The 22,896-nt window shown below is 41.6% G+C and overlaps 1 protein-coding gene across 1 annotated transcript in view; it reads left to right on the top strand.

The window, feature by feature from the left end:
• The window catches only part of TRPC5 (transient receptor potential cation channel subfamily C member 5), a gene marked incomplete at both ends in the record, with an annotated part of 68,288 nt that overhangs the window by 21,390 nt on the left and 24,002 nt on the right, over positions 1–22,896 (top strand). The window contains 3 exons of the mRNA XM_082323601.1: positions 11,569–11,905; positions 15,559–15,698; positions 19,692–20,014. Coding sequence (XP_082179727.1) covers positions 11,569–11,905; positions 15,559–15,698; positions 19,692–20,014 — 800 coding nt within the window. The remainder of the gene's footprint in view (positions 1–11,568; positions 11,906–15,558; positions 15,699–19,691; positions 20,015–22,896) is intronic.

Below are 22,896 nucleotides of genomic sequence, written 5' to 3'. Positions count from 1 at the left end.
GGTCTAAGAGACAAGTAGGCTTTTCATAAACGCTCTGTAGTATATGGCATTTGTCTTCATATTATTACTTTTCAAATTCTTTTATTCATGACTAATTTTGGAAGGAGAAAGGTGCTGAAGACTTAATACGAAAAGGCACAGCTCATCTGTTGGGGATCAATCTTCACTATGCTGTTCTGGCACCAAATTAGCTCTGCATTTGTTAATTTGTTAGCGTTTCTAAGAAAAGATGAGGAAAAGTCATCTCTTAGAATCTTGCCAGTCACATAAAGCACAGTTGTACGTACAGCGTCCCATCGCTGTATTGGGGAATCAGAGCATAGGCTGAATGCAAATATAATTTGTGTGTCCTTTAAGGATTTTTACATTGCCTAAATAACATAAAGCAACCATAGTGTAGCAGTGAATCAGGTCTAGAAGGGCAGATTTCTCCTTGTGTGTAACATTCTGCTACTCCATGAGAATAGCAATATACATTCGGGCCATTCCTGCTTTCCCGCTCTCCATCACAGGTCATTCGCATCTTCAAAATGAAGTGAAACACCACAGTAGTGGGTTTTTAGTGCTTTGTGTTTTTCTCGTACTGACAGTTGCAGATGTGCAGGTTTAGTTCATATGTCTGTAAGAAACACACACAATGCAAGGCACTCCGAAAAAAATGTATTTTACCTATGACTATATTGCTTAGCACTTCCACTGCATTAGATCAAAGGAGTGCATGAAATTCCCTCTCAGAAACCTTAACCTCAGTCTCTCTTACTCGCTGTACTCTAAATCAATGACAGGAAAGGAGAGGGGTAGAATTGTTTGCTTTTCTAATTTAAAAACAGGGTTCTTTGCTGTTTTCTCTTCAGGATGAAGCTTCAAAAGTTTTAGTTCTTTTTTTCCAAGACATTTACATAGACAAGTACCTCCTGAGATACAGTACTGGAGTGAATAAATAATCATTCCTGCCATGCCACATATTTTTCAGCTGTGTCTTGACTCTTGTCAGCTGTGTGGCTGCAGTTAGAAGCACAGCATCATTCTCCAGGGAGTATGCACAAACCTGGCGAATTTCTAAGGGCACTTCAGTTAGCGTATAAAAAGAGCTTTTAAAAATATCAGAGATGCACAAAAAACGAAGTGTGAGGTCTGTGAAAATCCAGGCTCATCTACTGCACCTTGTTTACCTGTTTTGAAAGCCATTCAGGTATCTTGGTGGATAGCCACAGATCTTTTTTGCTAGCAGGCAGTACTAATTTATTCTCATGTGTTTTTTTCTGTTTTCTTGCCACACAGCCTGGAGATACAATGATACAGGGCTGAATATTTGTATTGTGCTCTTTAAAGGCACAATAAAAAGCTAGCTTTTCCGTGAGCCTGTACAACTCAGAAGATTAATAAACAGGCTTTTACTTTCAGGTTTCTAGAATGAAATCATACCATGTCATGGAAAGATCTTTATTAGGACTAGATGGGGAAAGCAGAGCTGCTCCTTGTGGAAGCATTTTCCCTTTCTAGTGACCTGGAACATCCTCATCCCTTACGGTATTAGATGGTGAGGATGGTGCAGTTATGCTACTTCCAGATCTGTCCTACACCACAAACCTGAATGTAAGTTTAGGGATTTCTAAAGCACTGAATGTCCAAATGTCACCTTTCATTTTCCAACAGCATTCATTCATTCATTCTTGCATGCAGCCAAGTTACCATCTGATGTGGGAACAGTGGCCTAAGCTAAATGAAGCTGTTTGTTTCTCAGACTCAATTGCAGCAGGCAGCTGACCACATCACAAAATCTTCCATGCATGTGGTACCAACTGAGCTGTTATTAACAGTCTCAGCGGCTGGACCTCGGGGGGACAGGTGGGGACTTAGCCGCATTTGCACCCTTAAAACAGTCTTTCCCGCTGATCGCTGGTGGGGCAGCAGGGTGAGTGGTGCATAGCTTGGAGCCCCTGCTCTATGGTTTGTGCAGTTGCCGGATCTATTTGTTCGGTTTTGGAAATCAGCGTGGAAATTTAACCTGTACAGCTGCACTGGATTACAAAAATTAGGACGAGTGGCATTTAAGTGTAACTTCTCTCCAAACTTGGAAGAAGAAGAAGAAATATTCAGAGAACTGATGGTTCATCAGTTTGACAAAGTGGACTTGAATGTTTATTTGAGGAAACAGTATTATTTGGTATATTATTCACGTAACACCAGAATGTTCCAACTTGATGAAGGTTAGCCACATATTGCAGCTGTCACAGAACAGAACTGCAGAAGACTATCTTTTGACAGCAAAATCATCTCTGAGTAATCTTGCCATGCACAAATTTGAAAAAACAACATAAGACCGGTATGTCAGTCAAGGACAAGGACTCTGCTTGTGTTAGCATAATGTGTAGCAGGCAGTAAATGCCTGAATCGTACTTTAAGTCATTGTTGGTGCCTCGTGCCTCTGACTTAAATGATCTCTTGGACAAAGACAGGAAATATGTTGAAAGCTAAAGGGATTGCCACTGTTTTAAGAACATTCAAGAATGATTTAGTGAGTTCGTCAGTTCCCTTAACTTCATGTATCCCATCAGTCTTCTTGCCAGCAAGAGAAGAGGCTTGGGAAGCCAAAGTTAAAGTACAGGACATGATTGATTTGCTTTCTATAGACAACAGAAACGGGAAAGGAGAAGTGACGCCATGTATATTGTATAAGCCAAGTGTTCAGTCTTACCGTGTCCGAAGGTCTGGAGTGCCTTTCAGAATCAGCTTTACGTCAGTAGTGAAGAGTATATCACATTATTTCATACTTCACTTTGAATGATACCCTGAAATAATAAACTCTGTGGAAAAAATATTGCTATGGATTCTCCCTTTTGGATATAGAAGTGGTCATTGTTACTTGTCTGATTTCTGTGAATTTCAGCTTTACTCCTGTCGCTTATTGACGAGTGTTATGAAACTCTATAGAGAAAAGAACTGAGATTCCACTCCTCTTATGTATACATCAGATCCATCATCATCCAGATGAGCCATTTAGGTGTCTCATGATTGAGAACACAGTTACCTCATAGTTCTTCACTCCAAGAAAAGTGAGATGGATAGCTGGGTTAATCAGAACCCCCCAACCTGACATCAGTTTGTGCAGAATGGCATTTAAAAGCTGTGACTGCAATTTCTGTGTTCTTATTCTTTCTCTACAAGCCCCAGCTGGCTGAGTAAACATCCTTCAGTAAAGAATATGTCCTCCTCACCCTACGATGGTGGTATTACTCAGAAGCAGAGGTTCCCAAGAATGTGAGAAGTGTTTACAGTATGCTGGTCTGTTCTTTCCTGGATATTGGAGTAAATTTTCTCATTCAGGAGAAGGTAAGGTAGAAAGAAAAAAGAAACCAAAATTAAATAGTTTCATCATAGATATTTCTCAGGTCAGAAAGGAAGCAAATGAAAAATATTTTTAGAACTTTTTATTAACACTAATAGGGTAAAGTAGGTATGTATTTAAAAATATTTGTGAATGACTTTTAAAATTCTCATGTTTGCTTTACTTATCACTTATTTAATGTAAATGTTAGAAATTCACTAGGGAGAATAAACCCAGCCTTTTACTTAAAAGTCAATACCTTCTCCACTTCAGCTAAAGCCTGTGAGAGCTCCTGCTATTCATTTGGTATTCATTTGCAAGATCTGTAACTCTTGAAGTGCTGCCTGCAAGAGGACTTAGGAAACTCTGCAAGATTTGTCTGTAAAAAGTTTTTAGCCTGAGTGTTTTTTCAGTGCTTCTGTAGGATGCGTTTGATATCCCCCGTTCAGCTCTTGGAAACCAGTTAGTGTGCTGTGAATTAACTGTCTGTCTGTCTTAGGTATATCACTCATATTCAGCACTTGCTTGTACTGCAGCACTCTGCCTTTGGAAACCCAGTCTATGCCTACTTAATCTTTGTAACAGAACTGCATCCTGGAATGTTTGCTGAAATACTTCCTACGGGAATTTATTTATCAATCAACTGTAGTCCTCTGTCTGCTAAAATAAATGCTGACAAGTTTTGCTTACACCTGGACTCTTGCTCAGGGTCTGACCCAGACGAACCGTCTTCTGGTGGGGTGTTGGCTAACGGAGGTTGGCCTCCAGAAGCGCCGTTCAGCAGCTTGCCTTTCTTCAGTGCTGAATTTATGCCTGCACTTAAATCCTGCTGACACAGGCCATAAATACAAACCTATAGCTAAACACACATTTAAGCGCTCCGAGTAGAGATGGATTTAATTTCAAGCTTAAATACTTTGTTAATTGCTTCTTCCATGGGTAGGTACCCAGGATTTGCAAGCTTCTACCTTTGTCCTAGAATATGCGGGACTTCTTTTATTTAAATATTTAAACCAATCCAACATAAATTTGTGAAAACTATGAATTTCGATGGAACTGTAGCAGGCTTTTAGAGGTTATTCAGTCTTGCCTTTTGCCAGCATTCACTGGTGAAATTCCAATTGCTACTGCTTAAGCTGAGTTCATGTCTGCTACCATCAAGAGATGTGTTATGGATAGGAGACCTTTCGTTAAGATTCATGTGTCATCATCACTTAAAATATTTTAAGAACAGATTAGACAAAATTCTGTATAATTTCAAGCCATATGTTCATCTGTGGAGGATCTGGAGTTTGTTTTATTCACCAGCAGAGGGATTGAGCAATTTGGCTAGTACCTGGTTTTCTTGAAGGACTCCTCCAGCTCAGCTAGGGATCTTCTTAATGGCAGGAATGACTGCCATTTGGATTTGCATCAGTGCTTCACCGATAGTAGTAACACGCATGTGAGTAGCAGCTGTGTTTTTGATAGGATATTCATCCTATATTTTCCTGAGAAAAAACTATTATCTCTTGGAAGTGCCTGATGAGGAACATGGAGTTGTAGTCCTTTTTCCCCAAGTTATACAGCCTCCCCTCCGACTTCTTTGTCTCATTTCTTCCTTTTTTTCCTGTTGCAGAAAGTACTTAATTAGAGGATGAACAACCATTAGGTGTTTACCCTCTGCAACTCACACTTCGGCAGCAGAATGTAAATAACTTTGCAGTCATTAACAAGGTTGAACTTTAAAAAGAAATGTGCTACAAAAGAGGCTTTTCGCATTCATCTCACTGTTTGCAACACTGCAAACTTGAGGCGGCTGGTATTTCTTATGTAGAATATCTGATCTCATAGGGCTTACTGGCTCTCTGCAGCAGACATCAAATTAGGCCACAGATAGTTCCTCTCTTCTGTCTTGGGCTAATTTAGAAATGTAGCTCTTTCTTTGAGTATTGCCCACTGGAATTTCCTTTAAGAGCAATCAAACCGATAACAACCACCGCATTTCCTTTCTTCCTCAGACGATCCTGTCCTTGGTACGAAACGGAGGCAGAGTGGTTTGTCTGCTACAGTGGAAGTGTAGTTCTGAGCAGGAGCATCTGCAGGATTTGGGAGTGCAGGAAGAAGATGGATTTTAAAAGTTCATTTCTTTGCATGCCATTTCATGTTCTTGAAGTTAAAGAGGATCACTTCATTGCACAGTGTGATCCATATGCCTGTTGACATTGTGCCCGGTGTTACAGCACGTTTGGGCTATTGGACAGTGTGTATTAAGCTTTGCAGGTTAAGACAGTAAGATTTGGCATTGATTGATAAACCCAAGCCTGTGGCAGGCCTGACAGTGTAGGAGTTTCCTATATCTTCATGGAAGGAAAGAAATTCTAGCCAATTGATTCCAAAAATGCAGGTATGAAAGGCTGTGCTCTCCCCAGTCCATCTGCAGTTGTCTTGATGTGTGTGGAGTAGGTACGTCTGGGTAGGTCACCCCTGCTAGCGACCTGGGATGAAGAGGGGCATAGACCTGCTGCTCCCAGCCCTGCCTGGCCACGCTGTGCTCGCCAGCACTGGGGGGAGACGTGTGTCTTCAGAGACGTCTCCCTTCAACCTGCCAGAGAGCGGGTGCGAGGCAGTACCTCTGCAGGATGGGACAGGGCTTTCTACTGAGTGGAGAATGGCAACGGCATCGATCCTTTTCATGACAGAACTGGATTCACAGGAAATCTACATTATTTACAGATCTAGCTAAAATATATACTTATGCTACTACATCAGACACTGCAGTTGTCCAGTTGTCACACAGGCTGCAAAATCTAGCTCAGTTCATGTGAAAATTTGCCTTTCCAAAGCCAAAACAGCTTTAATTGTAGAGGGCGGCAGCATATAATAATACCCCCAAACACAGTAACCTTGCAGGTATTCAGTTGACATGTTTTACATGCTGTGGGATACAGTGCTCTTGGTGAGATCTAACCTATTGAAATGAGTGTCAGACAGGGGAACTAAAGCGAATTTCATGGCTCCCATGTCACATTTGGCTCTCAGTGGTAACCTCATTGGGAGCTGATATCACTGACTGATAGAAGAACTCAGTCCCGCTTATTAACACAGGGCTCTGCAGTTACAAATTAGTGCTTATTCATCTATGAAGAGCATTCACTATCACCATCCACAGCAAGAGTACAGAAAAGAACTCCAACAAACTCCAAACAGAAGAGCCTGCTGGCAGCCTTCACGATAATCAGAATAAATGCAGAGAGATACTGTGCTCAGCCCCTGTGATGTCTATCAGGGAGCTATTTCAGTTGCTCCCTGAGGCATTCACATCTCAGCCCATCTGTGTCTGATCCTAAATTACTTATGGCTGGGAGAGATAAGGGATTTCCCCATAGATAAAGGGGGGGGGGGGTGTGGAACATAATTTCTGTGTTTGATATTTATATTAATGGCACAGCATGCAGAAAGCATTTAATTCCTGAGAAGTAGAATTTAGGTGACATGAAAATGTCAGTAAAGATTAGATATTAAGGAAAAAGACACTCCATCCAGCAGCTGCTTTTTTCCCTTAAAAAATTTTCCCCTTGGTAGAAGATCAGGTGACAATGAGTATGATGAACATTGAAAATGAAATTCTCTAATAGCACAATCCGGCTCCAAGCCAAATGTTACACAAAGACCCTGGCAAGACTGAAAGAAGAAAGAACACAAAAGACTTTGTATTGCAGTAGTCTCTACCCTCAAAGTGCTTCTCAACCATGACTGAAGTTGCTGATCTCACTTCTTGGAAAGGCAAAGATACTCATCCCCATTTTCAGAAGCCAGGAGACTGAGCATCTTGCCCAGGGGTGACACAGTGGCATTGTCCTCACAAGGTACTCTGAGTTGCATCTTATCTCCTAGTCATTAACTGAACTCTGTCTTCAGATAGGGACAGGTTCTGCTCAACAGGTAATGGAGGAGCAGCTTGCTCTTTGGATTACCTCCCCCAGAAATGCTTCTACAGGCTTTGTCTACAAGTAGCGACAATCCTGGACAATGTTATGGCAGCGCTACCACAGGCTTTATAGCATTGAATGTTTAGTTCATACATTAGCTGAATTGAGTGTAAATGCCACCTTCTGGAAGCATTTCTTTTCATTAATGCAGCTGTCAGAACATTCTCCATCGTGTCTGCGGGATGATGTCTTGTGCTGCCATTTGTAATAGAGATTGGAGGCTCCTATATTGCAGCAGTCCTTGAAAAAAATGCTCGATACCGTGCTTGTTATGTATTGGAGATATACACTGTTTGCGAGTCATATGCTCATCTTCTTAAACAAATAGAGAGCTTGGGGTACAGTACATCTGCCTCTGATTCTGGACCAGCTACAAAACTGGGACAATATACAGTTTTTCAAATTATCACAATCTCTCTTTTTCATTGCGCAGAAAATTTAACTGATACCAAATCCTGTCATATACGGTATGTTCATGTGAAATGATAAAAGGCTATGATATACACATATTTCTATCTATGGCAAATTAAAGGCTTTGCAAAAAGGTGAAAAAACGTATTTGGGACCCTACTTATATGGAAATTGAACTTGTACTCAGGAAAGGCCTCGGCATAAGTAGTGTTGGAGAAATCAACTTGCTTTTTCAGATCCCAGTTCTGTCTATTTGCAAAGTAGAAATAAGATTGTTTCCTTAACTTTATGAAGAAATTTGAAATTATGGATGATAACAAAAGTTCCATGATGTTATTACAGTTTCAGGCTACTTCCCACCTAAAAGGGCTAAATCTGAGCTTTTTCATGGTTTTATATTTTATGTGCATTGATTTAGCAGTATGAATCCTAGACAATCTTTAATGAGTTGAGCATTCAATGGTTTAGTCTAGCCAATGAATTTGATGGTTTCGTCTAGGTAACAACACCTAGAAGCAAAGATGAGGCCGACGTTCACAGGACTACTTAAGGCAATAGCTAGTTTCTGTATTCTTTCAGGTTAACACAAAGTTACTGAAAAGCAATTGGTTCTCTAGCAGCACACCAAGGGCTTATTTGGATTCTTTGTTATAATCCAGAATTCCACTGTTTCTGCACATCCAAAATTTTGTTTTTCAGCCAGCTGTAGTCCTTGCACTACTTAAGATCTAAGCTGCAGCATTTACTAATTTTAACTCTATGATTAATAAGTTCGACTAATGTGAGTTAGTAAAAGCTTATATTGCTAAGTGCTTAGCCTTACCTTTAATAAAGACAGCATTTGATGGTTTGTGACGTTAGGGAAGAGTTTCTTTGTGTGGTGTGCTTAAATTTCCCTTAGGCCGTTTTCAGTGAGGTTGGGATGGGCTTGATTGGAAAATTTAATGGCTTTTTCTGTTTCCATTCCCTTTTGCCAAGCTGGTCTTTAAAGCTGCTCTTTCATGATGTGTGAATTTCTCTCCATTTGAAGAACTAACATCAGCTACAACACAGAAAGCAGATTTTAGAAATGAGCTATTAGGCAGAGAAGAGGCACTTTTAAGATGCTCGCAAGTTGCACAGCAACCAGAGGAACATACAGTCATTTGATTTCTCAAATGACTCTGACTTTGACTCAAGGGAAAAACAGTTTTATTCTCCCCTTAGAGCTTTCTATCGTATGTGATAAAGAGAAAATGTGTTTATACATTTTCCCCCTCAAAAGAAAAAAAAAAGTTATACCTCATCTCAGAGAAACAGCAGCATCTATTACCATGTAAATTACTGCAGAACGCATCCGGTCACAGCTCCTGTTTGTGATCTTAACTGAGAAAATACAGCAGTGTAACCTTCCGTTTCTTCTAGCTTTTAGACATGACATGCTGACCCTTCTGAAATCATAGATTAAAACCCAACCAACCAAATGAAAATCGATGCTCGATGCTTTTTCAGTTTCTGTAGAATTGTTTCTTTGATCACTGTCCCCAGACTTGGAATTTTACAATAACATTTTCTGATCGTTACAGACAACAGGTCTTGGCTTTTTCTGGAGATCATCACCATATCAACTGTTGTCCAGTTTCTGCTGCATGCATGTGCAGGTTGATTCCAAATCAAATGCGTTTCTGATTTTCTTCCCTGATGCTCTCTGGAGCACAGTGTCACTTGTATGTTAGATGCAGCAGTCATGTTTATCATAGTAGTAACACATAAACATCCAGCTTCATAAATGCCAGATTGTCCTCTTGGAGATCTTATTTTCAATACTAATTTTGGTCAGTCCATATATTTGAACTACCCAGTCCAAAAATGGTCTGATTCTGATATCAACAGCCTGTTATAGTATATAAAATATATTCACAAAATCTAAAAATACCTGCAGAAATGACTTTATCAGACTGAGCAACTCATTTTCCTTTTGCTTGACCTTGGTTTAGTCATTTTGAACACGGCAGCGATAGCGCTCTGCTTGTATAGAGCGCTCCAAGAACTGGGCATAAAAAGCCATTCCAATATCGGGCAGCTTTGACGGTGAACGAATATTTAAAAGATATGGGTGTGTGCTAAAGCTTTTAATAAGAAATTGCCTCTTTCACACCGAATCTGATCTCCTGGTGCCCAAGACCTACGGGGAGTCCTAGGTATCTTTAGCCACGATGAGAAGAGCCTTGTAACTGTCTCATAAATGCACGTGCGATGGCTGATGCGGCGTTAGCCCAGGCCATTTCTGCACTGAGTGCAGTAGTGTCTACACAGGGGCTTCTGCCAGGGTCAAAAAATGATAGCGATTTGGGGTGGCAAAACAGTAAGACTTGTATTCAGAAGCCGGTCCCTTTGCTACCATGGCATAGTCCTTCCAAGAGCTGGTTTAAATTGTAGTGGTGAAAGAGTCCTTGGCCTGATAAAATCTTCCCTGAGGGGGAAGAAGAGCGTGGTGGCACTACATCCCTCCCAGAGATCCCTTTTAAATACAGACGAGCCAAGTGTAATGAACAGTACTGTCATCTTCAGGTTACTCACCGCTTTGAGTCTCCCTTCTAAGAAGTCTCTTCTCCTTGATAAATGCTGCTAGTACTATAGTGTCCATTGGAAGTGGGATTCATTCTGATATAGCTGTGTCCGATCATAGGTGTAGTTATATTGTTACAGGAGTGTGTTTATCGATAACTGTATCCATGCTAGGAGAGTTTTTCTGATTTAATTACAGCAAAATAAGTATAACAGGCAACCTCAGAACAATAGTTAAGATTTTCTTTTGAACCTGCAGAGCCCGGTGAGAAATCTGAATTTAGCAGATCAGAAGTATAACTTCATTAAGATGGATTAGAAATCAAATACGTAAATTAAAACACAGTTGTCTTGGTCTTGCAGACATCTCTAATTAGCTATGGGTCTGAAAAGTTTTGAAAACCATGGGGCTGTCCAGGTATAATCAGGAACATGAAGTCTTCTGGCATAGACCAGAAATATTTTGGCTTGAGTGTGAAATTCCAAGGGCTGTTAGGTATTAAAACAGTCTGAAGTAGTTGCAACTGGAGCACGTCTGGTATGGAGTCACTCAGATGCAATAAATCACCATCGTCATGCTATTTTTTACAGAGTGAAAGTAAACTTTCGAGTGTCACTTTTGGTACTGTGATCAAAGGTTTCCTTTTGCCTCTGCTTAATCTCTTCCATTTTACAACTGCTCTCTTCCTTAATAGCGAGGCACATTTACAAATGTGCTGTCCTGCTTCCCAACAGATGTCACCTGGCTGAACTTCACATTACTGCATGCTGTCTCATGCCCAGCCCATCCCACACACACATATGCTGGCCTCCTTGCACGAAACCACGTGCAGCACCCCACACACTGCTGGAGACATTCTCTCTCCCTCACACACACACACACTCTCAGAGCTTTACACCTTTTCCCTCCTTTCTCATCTTTTAGTCACTTCTTAAAGATGCTGACAGTGATTTGTTTGAGACAGTCGAAACCTGAAACATTCTGAAAAGAAACACATGGGAAGAAAAAAAGCTCGTAGTAATTTTCGTTGTATCACTTTTGCACGAGGCTTCATGTGTGGTGAGTGACTGATCTACATAAGGGTGCTTCAAAGAGAAAAGACCTCCTAGAAGAAATCGTAAATCCTATGTAGAAAAATAAGAGTGAAATCTCCCTCCTTTCTTCCCTCTGTCTCCAAAATATGCTTTTTCACCCCATAGCCAGCCCCAAACTTAATATAAGGGCCTGTGTGGGCTCTAACACATACGTGAGGGGGAGTGCACATGAAGTACCAGTCAGTAATAATCTTTCTTTTTTTTTTTCCTCCTCAGTTTGTTGCTCAGCCAAACTGCCAGCAGCTACTAGCAACACTTTGGTATGATGGTTTTCCAGGATGGAGGCGGAAACACTGGGCAGTAAAACTCTTGACCTGTGTCACCATTGGACTACTATTTCCTGTGCTATCTGTGGCATATCTGATTGCACCGAAGAGCAGGCTAGGACTGTTCATTAAAAAGCCATTTATAAAGTTTATCTGCCACACCGGATCTTACCTAACCTTCCTCTTCATGCTCCTGCTGGCGTCGCAGCACATCGTCAGGACTGACCTTCACATGCAGGGACCACCTCCCACCATCGTGGAGTGGATGATCCTGCCCTGGGTTCTAGGTAAATCAGAAACACAAAAATGCCAGAGCCACAGTTGCCTGACTCACCCCCCTGGCAACTGTGTGGAGACTCATGCCTGATCTCAGCATTATCAGCATGTAAAGAGATTTGGCAGCCAGCTTCAGTAACTGCGTGAAACAGCTGGGCTCCTTCTGGAACAACAGATCCTGTTGGCCTAGGGCTTTTGTGCTGTTCATATTGCCATCTGACATGCCCGTAGACATGACCTTGCGTAAACTGCAGCAGACACAGCTCTCTCCCTGCTTCCCCCACGCTCTGTGTGAGGAACGGGTTAGGAATTAACTTCTGGGTCGTGCTAGGAACAAATAGCGTCACTTCTCATGCTGGCTGGTACACGGCAGGAGGCAGCGCCGAGAGCCTGCCTCTGCTTTTGCCTTCTCACTGATCTGCTCGCGGAGCCAGCGTGCAGGTACCAGGCCGGTTTATTCCTGGGGTCCCAGGCTCCCCAATAGCCTACAGGAAGGCAGAAAAGGGAAGATAAATCTCACTCTGCCTTATGCCTCTGTGCTGATAAACACTGACCAAATCAATATCGAGAGCTCTAATATAAGCAGGAGAAGGAGGGAGTATTTATTATCAGAAGGTTAAACGTGAGGCTCTTATTCCGGTCTGGCTTGGGCAACGACAACTGTGAAGAAAAGGAGGTGTCTGTGTTCCTGAGGGCAGGATGTACAGCTGAGGTAGTGAGGTGGGATGGGAGAATCATAGAATCATAGAATCGTCAAGGTTGGAAAAGACCCTTAAGATCATCGAGTCCAACCGTTAACCTGTCACTGCCAAGTCCATCTATACCCTGTCCTTGAGCACCACATCTGTCCGTCCTTTAAATACCTCCAGGGATGGAGACTCAACCACTTCCCTGGGCAGCCTCTTCCAATGCTTGACCACCCTTTCGGTGAAGAAGTTTTTCCTAATGTCTAACCTAAACCTGCCCTGGCGCAGCTTGAGGCCGTTTGCTCTCGTCCTATCGCTCGTTACTGGGGAGAAGAGACCGACCCCCACCTCGCTACAACCTCCTTTCAGGTAGTTGTAGAGAGCAATAAGGTCTCCCCTCAGGGAGAAGGACAGAGCCACTGAGGGAGAAGAGCAGAGAAGCGTAGTTGGATATATTTTTGATGAGACAAGTATTTACCCTTTCAAGCTGAGCTCCAACGCAACAGCAAGTGAAAACCTGTGGACTCCATTTAGAAGCATGATCCCTCCTGTAATTAAGCTCCCATCTCCCTTGCTGTGCTGTTAACATGTAGCACCACTGTGAGCTGGTTTGTTACTAGGCGGCCTACCTGCCCACGGGCAATGGTTTCCCACCTTTCTAGCTCTCCTCCAGCCCCTGTCCGTACAGCCCAGGTCATTTCAGTGCAAAACTCCAGAAGTTAGGTAACAGTGAACTGCAGCTCTCTAGCAGGGGTCAGTGGCCTGGAAAGCCGCACTGATGCTTTGTGAGGACACCTCTCACAAACCTCAGCCTCTGCAGCTCTCCTTACGGCTCCTCAGTGCTTCTCACGGCTCCACCTCTGCTTTCCTGTGCCTGCTGGCTCCTCTCCTGGTAACACTGGGCCCCAGCTCCTCGTTTCTGTGGTGGCTCTGGATCAGGCTGGTTCTGTGCTGAACGAACCTAGCTGTTCCCCATGCCAAACCTAAAATTGCTGATGGAAAACAAGGAAAGAAAGAGTGAGTTGCAAACATGTTCCCAAATCACTTTCCATCGTGACCCAGGGCACTTTGCTCCTTGCATAGCTCTACCACGACTGACAATGGTAACTCAAGCCTCATTATCTTATTAAACTGATTTATGGCATTGAAATGCATGTGTTGGTAGGAACTTCAGAATAAGCTGAGAAGGTTAACTGTCTTTTCTGAGCTTAGGTGATCTCTTCACTTTATCCTTAACTTCATAGTTAAAATTGAAGGAAATGGTAGGCATTTCAGCAAAATTAATTTGCAGATGAAAGAAGGATAATCCACTAAAAAAACCCTTTCAAAATCACCTCTTACAGCTGTCGGCTCTTTTTTTTGAGCTCCTTTGTTTCGGATAAATAGGGATATTGTGGGACTGTTTATTAAATGAAGAAATTAGAACAGTTTCACCAGATTAAAGGTTATTATTTAAGAAATATCTTCCACTATAAAAGGAGAGAGAGAACAGGCACATACAGCATTGCTGTAACTATAGTAACCAGCAATGATAACTCACTATAAATACAGTGATGAGTTCTTCAACAGGCTCCTCTCCATTGATTTATTTTATTTTATGTTTTTGTGTGCATGCAAAGATTTGGAGGCAGCTGTAATAAAATTACCTTATTGGCCTTGACATTATGCTTGCCTGACCATTGACCTGCTGGCTGGCAGCTGAAGAGCTGATTGATATTTGGATGTTTGCAGCAGTTCATTTCGACATCATCTGCTCTTCAGATTGAACTTTCAGGTCCTAAAACTTGAGTTGCAAGTAGCATTTCAGCGACCACTGCAGTGTCCTGTGGTTAGGTATGGGTAGCAATTTGGGTAACTCCATTGGTAATGCACCTGGAGGTGTATTTTGTTGGTTTGTTTTTCTTTTCACACATGTTTCAGGTCTTCATTCAAGGGTGATGTTGTAAACTGGATAATTCAAAATACCTGTGTGCTGTAAAGACATTCTCAGAAGCATGTAGGTGATGAAGGAACCTAGCTGCCATTTGCTTTTTAATGGGACTTACCTTCTCAAAAATACTTAAACAGTTCTACAATAAAGGACATATAAGTTACTTAAAATTAGAATTGTATGCCAGGTGAGTTTAGCAGTCTGGTAATGAACTTCAGAAGCTGCCCCTCACCCCTCCAGCTGCAAGAAGGTATAGTGGAGGTTAGCAAGTGCCAAAAATTTTTACCAGAAGGCGTTTCAGAGTTGAGATGATGGGCTCTGGCCATATCCTCAGGAACAAATACTCACCTCGCAAACCCCATAGCCATATTTGACATTAGGTGAGTCACTGCCGAGAGATGCGATGCCAGGCTGCAGTGCCCTTTTTCATGCTGAGTCCTACCTTTTTTCACAAATAGTCCCTATGGGCTTTTTGTGCAGCAAGATGCATAAATACAGTGACTGAGCATAGAGAATGAATTCACTTCTTCCTTCTTTGGTGTGATATTTCCAGGTCAGGGAGGAAATGTACTGGCACGCAGAAGCTGGTACTAGCGTTGCATGTTCTGCAGAGAAAGTCAGGAAAAATCAGTACTGTCCAACTGAGCAATGAATTACTTATAGTTTCTATGAGAGCAGACAGTCAATTAGAAACTATATCAAATACAATAGTTGCTTAAATAGTTTATTCATGTAGAACAAATGTCATCTGAGCTGATCTACTCATACTGGTTATAATTAACATATGTTTCAAGCAGTCTCCTTGTGTGTATATCTGGAGCCCTGGATAGGAAACCTAGGTCGTTTTCCTATCTCTCTAGACTACGTTCCCTACAGAGTTGTAAAATGTCTCATAATCAGCAGTATTATACTTTGTAGAAGACAGGAGGGATGAGACATTTTTTCCAAGCTGTTAATTTAGAATTGTCTTCTATTACATCAGATATACACAGTGCTTTAATGGCAAATAATACTTTGTCATGACAATCAACTCTCTCTCTTTCTACAGGTTTTATCTGGGGAGAAATCAAGGAAATGTGGGATGGTGGATTCAATGAGTACATACATGACTGGTGGAATCTGATGGATTTTGCAATGAACTCCCTCTATCTTGCAACTATCTCCCTTAAAATTGTTGCCTACGTCAAGGTACAGTAACTTGGGAGAGAGAATTTGTAACTTACTTCTGAGAACTGTAGTACACAGAGTAGAAACTGTCAAAATCAAAATTACAGATCAAAGAGAATAGCTGCTTTTCAAGCAGTCCAGTTTTGAAAATTCACCTGGAAAGCTTATTAATTTGTTTGGAGAATGATCGTCCTCATCCTGACTCTTTGATTAAGACTGAAGTAGATTGTTTGGGCATTGGGTAGAAGTTTCCCCACTTGCCATCCATTTTGTAGCTACTCAATTGCCAAAGATAGGTTTTGTTTTCCATACTGACACTGGACCTCTTTCAACAATGCTAGACATAGTGAAAACATTATTTTAAAATAAAGCAGTAAAGGAAAAACAAGAATAGGGTTATGTAAAAACATCTCCAGCTGAGATTTATAATCTGTAGTCCTACAGATCTGTAGATTACTAATCAGAAGTTTGTGAAAAGTCTACTGAGAAAAGCAAGCCTGCTTGTAGGAGGCTTCCATCTGATACAAAGGAGTCACCTTATTCTCTTCAATATATAGTTTTAAATTATAGGCAAGGAAATGACAAAAAGAAGCATGCTGGAGCTTTAACGCCATGTAGATTATTCACTGTCATGTTCCATTTATGACGAGAATGCACATCAGAGCTCATCCTCAAAAGCACCTTCCACGTTTATAAACTTCTGATGCTCCAAGGTAGCGTATGCACATGTTCTGAAGCCAGAGGATGGCCTGAAGCACTTTCCTTCTGTCTTTTTCAAAGACACAGACAAGACACAAATGGCCTCCTGCAAACTTCCTTATGCAATGGCTCTCTTTGGCTTCAGTTGGAGCTGCGTGCTTGGCCTGATTCTTTTCTTGGTATGAATCAGCAGTAACTTCACTACAGTTACTGTAATTACACAGGTGTAAATCAAGTACCTGGAGTCTGCTCCTTGGCCACTTAGGCGCTTTCTAGTTTTGCTGTGCTCCTGTGTTGGTTTTGCCCTGGTAGAAGGGTACTACTTCTTTTAGCCCAGCTCCTAACAACCAGGACAAGCACTTCCCCAAAGCAACCTTGTTTAGTCCCGCCCAAGCATGTGTGCAGGCAGAGAGGAAAAGAGGAGAAAATTTCACAAAGCTCATTGACTCCAAAATGGCAAGGCTTTTATAAAAAACTCTTTAGCAAGCAGTCCTGCTATGGGGCCTTTTTAAAATCCAGAAGGCTGCATAGTGGTGAGTTAGTTTTTCAAAGGGAAAAGCTTTAAGAGCCCTGAAGAGGCAGCTCTGTAACAGCATCAAAGCAGGAACAGATTACGTCTTTCTTCTCCCAACAGTCAAAACCGGTGAGGAAATTACAGACCTGAAAGGTTGGTCTTTAAACTGTGAGCAATACAAAAAAATGCTGGAAATCATAAGATTCACAAACAAATCTTAAAATGTTAACAATCTCATTCTTTCTCTTTCTCACACACAAATTACTAGAAGAGCTGTGCATCCACAGATTATTATACAGTCACATACTGAGATTTAAACTCACAGCCAAACCACGCGTACAAAGGAAGTACAGCTTTGTTTATATACTCTGTAAGAACGGCAGAAACTTGCAGGCTAACTACAAAGAGCTATAGAGCACACAAAAGAATGCTTACAGGAATATATCTGTTTGAGTATAGATCAGACCCACTTGGATTAAACCTGGCTGATCTAAGGTCTGGTCCTGATGAGGACCAATGCCAGACAATTCTGAGAGGTGATAAAATCTCCTGTAGGAGTAGTTCTGAAACAGCATGCTCACAGAAGTTCCCGTCTGACCGATGTCACTTAGAGGTTGCGGTATGCTCTGACACATGAGGATTTATAACGTTGATAATGGCTTCAAAACCTTTTGCAACACGACTTGGTTATTTATAGAACAGCCCCGAGCTGGAAAAGGCTGGTATATATGCCAATATACCATATTCTAACACTTCTTAGAACTTCAAAGGATTACATGGACATTTAGCTTTCTGCCAAATATCAGAAAAATAAATTGCATACTGACACTAATGTTTTCCATCCTTGTTTTTACGAGGAGACTTTTTTTTCCTTGATTTGACTGGTTCCAAGACCTGGCCCTAATATTGTCCAATACCAATGAAATCTTCAGGCCAATTATAGGGTAAAAATACTTTCTTAATCAGTTTTCATTTGCTGCATCGAATTATCATGTAATGAGGAAGGGTAAATGTGACTGCCTGGCGTAACTTATTTGTACTGTTCTGCATACATCTCTGCTGTGTTTCATCTTCACCTTCTGATGCCTAACCCAAACAACTCCAGCCTTCCCAAATACCCAGCTTCATTAGATACCCCTGAAATCTTCTGTTTCTCTATTACCTATGATGCTAGGCTGCTCTGAAGAGATGACTCTTTTCCAAGCAAGGATATACCATCAGTTTATAAAGGGCCAAAATATGACCCTAAGAAGTTGCTTTAAAAATAGATGTGAGATGAAGACGACCTTTTCACATACCTTTACCTGCAGTCTCTGCCAAACCCTAGCAGAGAGCCCCTGGGCTGCTGTGTCCAGCCAGCACGCAGAAGAGAACTGCGAACAGCTCTGCAAATCTGCTCTCTAGGCAGGGGAGGCTTTCCGATCACAACCATCCGCCCCCGCTGCTGGATACTGGCAAAAAGTTAACGTGTCTGCCTGTCTGTAAACATTTTAAGACCCATCTTCAAATCAAGTTAACAGACTCATGTAATAAAGAACAGTTTGGAAATGTCAGAAGCAATCAGAGGTCACGCTGAAAGGCCTTCGTATCACGTCTCAGCTCCTTCATACAGAGGAATAGTTTGAAATATCAACTTGCTTTTAGCTGTGTCCTTGAAAAAAACTGTCAGCTCGTGTATTGAACCTTCAGATTTAAACAGAAATTCCCTGCAAACTCATCTGTCAGTATGATATTGATACCATTTCCTTTTAAAAAGTACAAAATTATTTTAGGAGTCCTAAACATGCTGGCTACACTATTAGCTATATTATTCTAAGTACATTTTTGCCTTTTTAGACATGTTAAATGAGCAGAGACAAATGTTAAAAGGACAATTATTCCTCGACGTTAAAATGTCTTTGACTCCATTCTGTTGTGCCAGTGTAGTTAAGCCAGAGTGGTTACATTTATACAACCAGCTCTTTCGTGTTACCTATTTGTATCTGGCTGCACTTTGCTCAGAAAACGCTTCTGCTTACATTATGAACCAAGTTAATGTTATAATTGATGCACTCAAATGTATCCAGTGTTTCAGCTGTAATTATGACCTCTGCTTTAGCAACTCTCCTAAAATTGCCATGACAAATTAACTAATAAGAAAATTAATATGAAGAAAGCATTTCGGTTCTGGGCTGTTGGCACTTTTCTTGAGATTACTAGGAAAGGAAAGCATCCATTTCTTACGCTCAATAGTTCATTGCTTTCCTTCTTCCCTCCCTTCTCCTTCCCTCGCATTCTTCCTGGAAGGTGCAGTGTTTTGAATATGCAGTCATATTTAGGAGGAAAAAGAAAAAAAGGTAATTCGACATTTCTGACCTGAACCTGCTAAAGGGCAGTCTGAACCCCTCTAAATGTTGAAAGAGAAGGAGATTGTGTATGAACACATGGATCTGAAGAACCCGCAAAGAGTGAACTCAAAATCCAAAAGGCCTGTTTTTCTAAATTTAGGCTAAGAACAGCCAACATGCCAGAAGCCTCTAAAGAAAAGCTGGTCCCACAGCTATCCCTATCAGGGGGTCATAATCTGGTAGGGAGTGTTCATAAGAAGGCATCATTAAACCGAAGTCTCTGCCCTGATCAAGTCAGCTTCAATCCTGAATCCCAAATGTTAGTCTGAGAGTAGCTGAGGCTTAGGAGTTTAAAGTACTTCTTGTGTCACCAGTACCTGGTTAGTATTTACATGTGAAACAGGTGTGACTTTTTCAATTATCTCAGAGTAATTACAACATAATTCACTTTTATACCCTTGTTATTTCTTTCAGTATAACGGTTCTCGTCCAAGGGAGGAATGGGAAATGTGGCACCCGACCCTCATTGCAGAAGCCCTCTTTGCAATATCCAACATTTTAAGTTCCTTGCGTCTCATATCCCTGTTTACAGCAAATTCACACCTGGGACCCTTGCAGATTTCTCTGGGACGCATGCTGCTAGACATCCTTAAATTCCTTTTTATCTACTGTCTGGTGCTTCTGGCTTTTGCCAATGGACTGAACCAGCTTTATTTTTATTATGAGACCAGTGCCTCGGAGGAACCCAACAACTGCAAGGGGATCCGATGTGAGAAACAGAACAATGCCTTCTCCACGTAAGATGTCCTTTCCTTTCTGTTTTTAAAGTTGACTTCCACTGTCCCCTGTGTTACCTGCCTTTGCCTGTTGTCTGTCATTGCACTGAAAGTGCCTTTATTTATTCATTTGCAAACATCAGGTGAGCTGGTTGACTATGCAGGAAAGGTGTGAGTTAACTGGGGCAGACATTCTGCTGAGCTTTGCTGTCAGAAAGACTCTTACTTGGGTCTGGAAGTGGGAGACAATCATTTTAGTTCTGGACCAAAGAGTCTCCCTACATGATCCCGCAACTTAAATTTTATTATGGCTACGTACCATTTCAGTATATTTGAGAAAGCAAGTATCCTTTTGCCGTAGTAATTATTTTGTGTGATTCCGGAGGAAAGGAGGGGAAGCTAAACAAAATGTAGAAAACAAGGGATAAACCTATGAAAAAAAGGTATTAATAAATAATGTGATACAGCAACAACGATCTCACCTAGGCCATTTTTATGCATACCTGGTGTTGCAGGCTTTGATTTCCTTGCAGTGGGGTGAGACTAAAATCACAGCAAAATCCTTTTTGCTGGAAATGCTGGTACTTTACTGAGATGTTGGCATGGAAATTGCTGTCATGACAGCTGGCAGGGTTGAAAGAGATAGCACATGCTGAAAAATAACATGAATTGTCTTTCTGATGTATTTGTTTTAATTACTAATAGTGGAAATAATTATAATAATCAGCCCCCACCCAATTGTTCTTGCTGCTTGCACAGTACTTAAAACACAATGGGAAGAGAAATAAATAAAGCACGGTCTAGAAAAAGGCCTACGCCCTGCAAACAAGCAAAACAAAACTGTTGTCCACCACTTTATGCTAAATTGAATAAAACTTGTCATAATGCCCAATAATTCTCCACCCTTCCTCAGCTGAAGGTTTGAGGTTAAGAAAGGGTTTGTGACATATTTGCACCGTTACCAAAGGCAGATGATGGCTGAGGCCACGTGACTACGTTGGAAGAGGAAAGGCTCCAACAGTGTCCTGTGGGCTCCCTCCTTAAAAGAAGTGAGGTAGAGTCCTGCCTTCCAAGAGCATCACGACCTGGTAGACCAGACGAGCTGCCGTTTTCCACTGCAGAGCAGGAACATCGTAGGCTTGATTAATTTTCTCATTAAACCCATCTATATCTGGAGGAAGTGAATGGAACTGCATTGTGCTAATGAAAAACAGAATTAAAGACTTCAGTCTTTTTTCTATTTTAATTGCTTCGCATGCCCCAGAAATGTGTTGTGCTGCCCTTGCAAAGGAATTAAATAACAAATACTATTCCTTGATCTACGTCCATATCAATGCAGCAGCCAGAGGGAGAAATGTTCGGCAAGCGCGATGTTGGTTCAGTGGCAACTTCTAGCTCACGAAGGGTCAAAACCACAAAGTTGAGGACTAGAGCCTGCCTCTCCCTGGAGGTACGGTGAACAGCTGTATTCAGTTCTGCATTCTGGTTTGGACGTGTCTCCATTGCAAACCAGTTATTTTACAGATTTCACTGTCAGCAGGTTAGTGGAGAAAACAACAGCAGGATTTGACTAAAGAGAAAGAGCGTTGGGTCAGCAGGAAAAAAAAACAGATCCTCAAGTCTGTAAGAAGGTGTAATATCTTGGGAACTAGAAATGATACAGAACCACTTAACAGAAAGTGTGCAGATCAGCTTAAATACAGACCACAATTTCTCCCACCCTAACATTCAGTTTAAACCCCCTGCCACGGAGAATGTAGCACAGAAAGGAAATTGAGGGGGCTCAGCCTTTATGGCAGAGGTTTGTTTAAAACAAAATCGCAGTGGGAGGGGATCCATTAGGACTGAGGTCTCCTGGCAGGGGACAGAATGCTCTGCAGTTACTTTTTGTTTGAGACTTGCTTAAGAAATTTATTTAACATGTTCTTAAAAGTTTAAATAGTCGTTATTAACACCCCCAGTACAAGCTGACATTTGGCCCTTGAGCAGATGCACAGCATGGGTGACTGGCTAAGAACGAGCAACCTGCAAAACGGAAAATTATATTGTTGGGCTGGGGAGAGCAAGCATGGCTGGAGAGAATTCAAGTCAGAGCTGGTGTTACCTCAAGTTTGCTCATAGTTCATCCCTAATAAAAGAATAAATGTAAAAAGCTTTCAATCAGTACCCTTTGATTCCTACCAGCATTTCTAGGCAATCACACAATAAGATCTAATTTTGTAAGGGAAGAAAAAGCAGGATGCCACTTGTGTTTGTACAGCTTGTTTAAAATGTGACACCTATTTACTGGTGCATTATTTCCTATTACTCCCAAAGGATGGGTTTAATATTTTCTTGGTGAGGAAATTTTCTGCGTCGCAAACACAGATCATGGAAAAGTAATATTCCTTTGTGACAGCAATGAGGTGAAGTCATGAATAATTTAAGGTTTTATGCTTTGGCCTCACCATCCCTTAGAAAGCAGAGTGTCTGCTGCTTAGGCAGACAATTTGAAAATATGTTTATCGCTGTGGTTCTGGCAACTGAAGGAGGGAGAAGAGAGAGGGGAAGAGGAGGAAGGGGTGGAGAAGTCACCCCTTACTGCCCGCTGTGTCCTTCTCACCGGCGAGTCATGCTGGTCGTTGGGGCCATTTCTCCAGGGCCTGCAGGAGGTCAGGAGGGTTCCCGTGGCAGAGCGGGGCACTTGCTCTCTCTAAGCTGCCGTGGAGAGTGGTGGAGCTTTGAGATTTCCCCTGTTTGCTTAAGATCCAAAATAACACTTGCCAGGAGGGGCTAGTCACTCAATCACAATTTCCAAAATTCTTTTTTTAAAGCTGCTTCTCCGAAGTATTGTGAGCCCCACCTGAAACACTTACTGTGGAAAGAGATTTTGGTTCTGGCCTGTCTGTCATTAAACACTGAGG

This window comes from Platalea leucorodia, assembly GCF_965183815.1.
Source record: "Platalea leucorodia genome assembly, chromosome: 10".
Classification (NCBI taxonomy): Eukaryota; Metazoa; Chordata; class Aves; order Pelecaniformes; family Threskiornithidae; genus Platalea; species Platalea leucorodia.
Note: the sequence above shows the minus strand (reverse complement) of the source record. Positions and strands in the feature narration are given on the sequence as shown.